At 34.6% G+C, this 6,659-nt stretch overlaps 1 protein-coding gene across 1 annotated transcript in view; it reads left to right on the top strand.

Moving 5' to 3' along the window:
* Positions 1–6,152, top strand: part of LOC111086612 — an 88,680-nt gene extending 82,528 nt beyond the window's left edge. The window contains exons 10-11 of the mRNA XM_022390131.1: positions 3,941–3,998; positions 5,669–6,152. Coding sequence (XP_022245839.1) covers positions 3,941–3,998; positions 5,669–5,836 — 226 coding nt within the window. The 3' untranslated portion in view covers positions 5,837–6,152. The remainder of the gene's footprint in view (positions 1–3,940; positions 3,999–5,668) is intronic.
* Positions 6,153–6,659: the final 507 nt, after the last annotated feature.

Raw genomic sequence — 6,659 nt, 5'->3', positions numbered from 1 at the left:
AACGTGGAATAAACACGGTCGAAATTTACTAGTAGCTTTCTAGATTTTGTAAAGTGGATAAACATTAGTCGAAATTTATTATCTAGAGCTTTCTTTTTTGTAAAGTGGATAAACATTGTCGAAATTTATTATCAGAGCTTTTCAGTTTTTGTAAAGTGGATAAACACGGTCGAAATTTACTAGAGCTTTTTAGATTTTGGAAAGTGGATAAACATTGTTGAAGTTTGTTATCAGAGCTTTTCATGTTTTGTAAAATGTATAAACATTGTAGAAATTTACTATCAGAGCTTTTGATATTTTGGAACGTGGATAAACATGATCGAAATTTACTATCAGAACTTTTCAGATTTTGGAAAGTGGATAAACATGGATACAAATGGCAGTTTATTTTGGTGTATTCAGATCCTCAGTTGGAAGGTTATTAACATGTTAACCAACAATTGTATTTCACACTAGACATCCTAGGCATTGTCGTGAAAGTCGACTACGTCACGAATTATCGCTTTATGCACAACATGACCATTAAAAATCACCAAAGGATGACATGATGTGGGTGGTCAGAGAACCATGTAATTAACTTACATGCGGCTTTGTCAGTTGGCATAGATCTATTAAAATGAATGTACAACATTTTTATGAATGTAATTATCGTATATGATGCAGTAAGGTGACTTTGACACAAGGCAAATTGTATTCCATCTTAAAAATACAGTGGTATCAAATATCCAATATGTCCTCGGTCCATTTCGACAGCAGAGTCCGAACGGTGAAGGAATTACTAACAGCACGAATTACATCTACAGCGATGGGCGTCAAGTAATGTTGAATAGGATTTTTAACCTCAAATATTAAGATTGTGTAGTTGTAACTAATTGTCCCGCGTGAGTCAGCAGTAAATTTATGGATGCTAAAATTCGAGGCTCGATTCCCCGCAGTGGACAGAATGCAGATAGCCCATTGTGTAGCTTTGCACTCATAAGAAGAAGAGCAGTTTTTTAAAAGTCCTACTAAAACTAACACTTTCATTTAGAATTTGTAATGATTACACAAGATGAACAAGTTTTTAAGGTCATCTTGCAAGCCGGGTTTCGATACCCTTGATGGGCAAAACACAGATAGCCCATTGTGTAATTTTGTGCTTAACATCAAACAAACCGGTCATCTTGCAACGCCACCTATGGTAGTTTTCCTCATAAATAACACCTTCTAGCTTATAGAATTCATCACACTTTAATTTTTTTTACCTCAAGTTTGCCTTTGTTCAGTCTATGAATTCTGAATGCAAGCACAAAAATAAGTTTAGCCCTTTACTGAGTATTCAACTGGAATTGTGACTTCTTTGATATTTAACTCAGCGGTTGAATACAAAGATAAGTTCACATGACCGAAGATGGCCATCTGACTTAGTAATGACGAAAATACTTGATATATGATTAATTATACAGTAATAAGCCCAACAATCTTTTGATCAAACCTCAAAATTCTTGATTGCAGGTTTATGTGAAAAATATGATTTGCTGACTTGAAGCTTTAATTACTATTATCGTTGTGTCCATCAATTTTTCACTTGGTTCCACAAAGTTTGAGTAGTTGTAATAATCCTATTGGTTGCTGAGTGAACCAATAAGCTCTTGCAACAAACTCATAATATTAACTACAATTCATAATAATGTCACTTGGTAAGCAAGTAAAGCTTACTCAAAGTCACCTTGCAACGCCGCCTATGGTTACTTTTTATTACAATTCATAATGATGTCACTTGATAAGCACACGAGGCTTCAAATTCATCTTGCAGCGTAAAGTATGGTTGTTTTCCAAAAAAATGTGTTCCACATATGTTTTATACACCAATATCAACTAATAAAACTGTTTGGTATTCTTAGAGTTAGGGCGGATATGTCACAACCGTAATAAAAAGAACGCTAACAGTTGAGTCATTAAAGTCTGGAGAACGAAAACCGAATCGTATCACTGCAGGATTTGACGCGTGTCGAAGATAAAGTTTGAGATGTATAAAAAGTAACAGGTTAAGTGATGCACTTCAAGGAAACAAACAAACAAAAAAATACTGCGCACGCCAACAGAGTTGCACATGAAATAATAATACTGTTTATTTAACTGTTTGTTTTTTCATCAATCAATTCACCTGTAGAGGAAATAGGCTTTACAGCACAAAAGCAAATTGTGTGACGACCAGTACAAATTACAACGATTCATAAGCACAATTTTCGGTAAGAAAACAAAGAAATAACGCTTCTCTGACTTTAACCAAACATATACGAAATTGCAAATTCTGTTTTATCATGGGAAAGTTGGGCTAAAGATGTTTAAAGGTAATCTAAACAATACCATAAGAACACAGAGCTTATCCAATGTCAATGTCCTCTGGAGAAAAGCATAATATCAAGGTTCAGGTTTACAGTGTTTTAGGGTAAAGAAGCCTAGAAGTGTTACACAATGTGTAAAGGTAATCTAAACAATACCATAAGAACACAGAGCTTATCCAATGTCAATGTCCTCTGGAGAAAAGCATAATATCAAGGTTCAGGTTTACAGTGTTTTAGGGTAAAGAAGCCTAGAAGTGTTACACAATGTGTAAAGGTAATCTAAACAATACCATAAGAACACAGAGCTAATCCAATGTCAATGCCCTCTGGAGAAAAGTGTAATATCAAGGTTCAGGTTTACAGTGTTCTAGGATAAAGAAGCGTGGAAGTGTTACACAATGTGTAAAGGTAATCTAAACAATACCATAAGAACACAGAGCTAATCCAAAGTCAATGCTCTCTGGAGAAAAGTGTAATATCAAAGTTCAGGTTTATAGTGTTCTAGGATAAAGAAGCGTAGAAGTGTTACGCAATGCGTAAAGGTAATCTAAACAATATCATAAGAACACAGAGCTAATCCAATGTCAATGCCCTCTGGAGAAAAGTGTAATATCAAGATTCAGGTTTATACTATTTTAGGGAAAACTGTTGGAGACAACTGAAGTCTAGAACTGTTGCACAAACTTGAAATATTGTAAAAATAAAGTTAAAAGGGGCTAGAAGTTAAGATAACTATAGGCATGGCAACCACAATTGTAATTTTGTGGTACTCCTTCATACGAGCAGAGTCGCGGGTTCGAATCCCCGTCACACCGAACATGCTCGCCCTTTCAGCCGTGGGGACGTTATAATGTGACGGTCAATCCCATTATTCGTTGGTAAAAGAGTAGCCCAAGAGTTGGCAGTGGGTGGTTATGACTAGCTGCCTTCCCTCTAGTCTTACACTGCTAAATTAGGGACGTTTAGCGCAGATAGCCCTCGAGTAGCTTTGCGCGAAATTCAAAACAAACGAAAAGACACGTTTCATCCTCCATTGAATGCACAGTTTTTGGAATATTGTTGAGAACTGGAACCAACGTCTTTGATCGCATGTACTTTCACAATTGAGTCAATGACCTCAATGGATGACAGGCTCGAATATAAAGAACTAAAGGTACATTTCGTGCTCAGTGCAACATTTTATAAAACCGTTTCAGTGACGGTCCAGTTAGGGTGTGAAAAGACATCAGTATGAATGAACGTGGACATTTTAATATATTGAAATGGTATTGGACCCAGGATTCCCCAGCTGCAAAGCATTTCATGGTTTCCTTATGAAAATAAAGATAATTAACTTGTAGATTAAGTAGAACTGTTTTTGTTTTCTACTTAGATTGTAATTACTATTAATATGAACAGAGATTATATAAGTAAAATTTTTAGTCTCTTTTAATTGAGTTATAAATGATTTATAATTCTGTTTTTCAGATGCACCACCAATATGATCTGGTGAATTAATGAACAATGTTCACAATCAACATTGTTTATTAATCCATCACCTAAAACACAGAACAAGTATCATGCCTTCAGTATCTTTTTATCATCTCTGAACACACACTTCTGTCTTCCTCTAGGTTTTTTGGAGACGAACCTCCACTGGTCCGACAATTTCTCAAGAAACTTGGTTATGAGGTATGACTGAATTATAGTTTCTTATTAAGCACAAAGCTACGCAATGGGCTATTTGTGCTGTGCTGTGCTATGTGAGGGAGGGGGATGAATTATAGAAGTAAGATGCATTATTTAACAAAGCATAGTTTAAGAATAGACAAAATAGCTTGTGGAAAATTAATTTCTTGCTTTCCTAGAACAGTAATTTCTTTTATTTGTGTTTTATACCAAATTAATAAAAATGTGTAACTTGGTAAAATTGTGCATAATATTTCATTTGTCTATATTTTCAATAAAATTATTGCTTTATCAAATTCGAAAAGCTAGGTAAAAAAGGGAGTGATATTTGGCTGACTAGAAAATGGCCAGGTGGTTAGGGCGTTCGACTCGCAAGTTGAGGGTCGCGGGTTCGAATCCCCGTCCCACCAAACATACTCGCCCTTTCAACCGTGGGGGCGTTATAATGTGACGGTCAATCCCATTATTCGTTAGTAAAAGAGTAGATTGCGAGTCGACAAAAACAAACCCGCTAATAAGAGATATTTTAATACAATTCCGAAAATGTAGGAATAAGTACGATATTTGAAACGATGTGGCAATAGCATTTATAGAGGTAGCCTTGAAAATAGCTTTTTTCAATATTATGTTTAAAACTGTCAGGACATCGTTTTTAAGTAAACATGAGGAAACTGCTCTATAGTAGGAAAAAGTGAGGTAAAACGGTCCCCTTCGATGAAACAGCGATCCCTGTATATCAGCAATCATAACGTGCAGCCATCAGAGTGAAGTATATGTAACTATTGTTCACGAGAACCTCTGCACAAACACACTGGCTGATGGGCGCGATTTTAACTTTTTGACATTGAACAACTTTGGTCTAGGATAAGAACTTTGAATCTTTTATGGGTACAGTGAATCTCACTTTGTTGATTTCAAACATTGAGAAATTATAGATGGCTGAATATGTTGTAAAAGAACCACTGTGAACTTCGTTGATTTTTATAAAGTGAAATTGCTTTAGGATATATATAGCATAGAGCAAAACGCCTCTTCGGAGGGCCGTCGTACCCCACATTAGTGACGTATATTTCCGCCATAGGCTTCGGCAGCAATATACATCATTGCCCCACAGCAGTACCAACGTTCTTTTGCGCCATTGTCCTGGATAATGCGCAAGTTGTGCATGGCGCACGGCCTTCCTGATCCCTGCCCAGATAATTGAAATAGTGATCTAAATGCAGTTGCTAAGTGCAACATATATTTTGAATATCAGTTGTTATTAGTTGTATAGAGGCCATTAACCCGATTTTAGGGTATCCGTTTCATCTAAACTTATAGATCAAATTGTCCCCAACCTCAATAAATGCATTTTCCAATATCTAAAAAAGGGTCTATGCTCAATCTTAGTTTAATTAGAAATAACATTTTTAAGAAAATAGGGTTTATTTTAAAATATTTTGCTTTTTCATGACATTCATCTTAATTCATGAAAACCGCATTCATAGTTAAGGTGACCGTCTTATACCCACCTTCTTCTAATAGGAATGTTTCAGTTCTGAAAATAATACTAATTTCCTACAACACATAGACTAATGTTTTCTTTCACATAATTTTATTTTTATTTTGTTTTAGGAAATATGCTTCCAATTTTGATGTTTTTTCACGGGATTTAATTTTTTATTTTGTTTTAGAAATATGCTTCCAATTTTGAAACAGAAAAGATCGGCATAGTGGAACTCCCTTATCTCACAGAAGAACGTCTGCAGAAAATCGGTATACCAATGGGGCCAAGATTGCGTATTCTACAAGAAGCCAAGATGGCTTTCCAACAGGATCCACTCAATAGTTGCTTAGTATGAAATATTTAAAATACAAGAATTATTGCAAGTAAACACATCTTTATTACTTAAATAGACGCTTCGATTATCACTTCATTCGTACTTGTTAAATCTCAAAATTTAAATTGATGGAGCATGCGTGGAATTTGAGTATTTATGCTGCAAGAATTAGAAGGGGAACTTGTCTTAGGTACTAAATCTACCAAATGATAACTTACACCAATTTTATAGATTTACACCTCTTAATGCACACGTTTTTTTTTTTAATTCTCATTCACGTGGTCTTGGCCAAGCTGTAAAGAACATTACTGAAAATTATTTGTCCAAATTGCTTTGAATTAAAGTGTAATACAAATAATCCTTATTTGAATAGTTTTAGTTTTGGTATGTTGCAAATAAATTAATAATTAAACACTCGTTGTAGACTTTGCTTTACTTTTGTTGATAATAAAGTTATCTTATTTCAGAGAACTATATTTTAATTAGTTTAGATTTTGTATAAAATATACGGGATTTCCTTTAATGTTGTTTTTACTTCGACACTGCATTAAACTATACTTTGAACAATTGATTTTAACTCTATCAATTTTTAACCAAAACCAATTAAATTTGAATTACATATTTATTAATGAGTAAAATATGTATCTCAAGTATTTGTGTAAACTGCAAGTCACCACTTGAAAATCATCGGTTTTATTTTATTGCCATTTATCTAATAAAATAATTTGGGAATAGTCCCCAGATGTTTTGAAAGAACTATTAGACTTCCTACTTGGACTTCCTACTTCCAAGACACACCTGTGTTTGACCATCACTAATTTCTCCGCTTTAATTTGTCGGCTCA

The sequence above is a fragment of the Limulus polyphemus genome, unplaced genomic scaffold (assembly GCF_000517525.1).
Source record: "Limulus polyphemus unplaced genomic scaffold, Limulus_polyphemus-2.1.2 Scaffold1252, whole genome shotgun sequence".
NCBI classification, from domain to species: Eukaryota; Metazoa; Arthropoda; class Merostomata; order Xiphosura; family Limulidae; genus Limulus; species Limulus polyphemus.
This window is presented reverse-complemented; position numbering and strand designations above follow the sequence as displayed.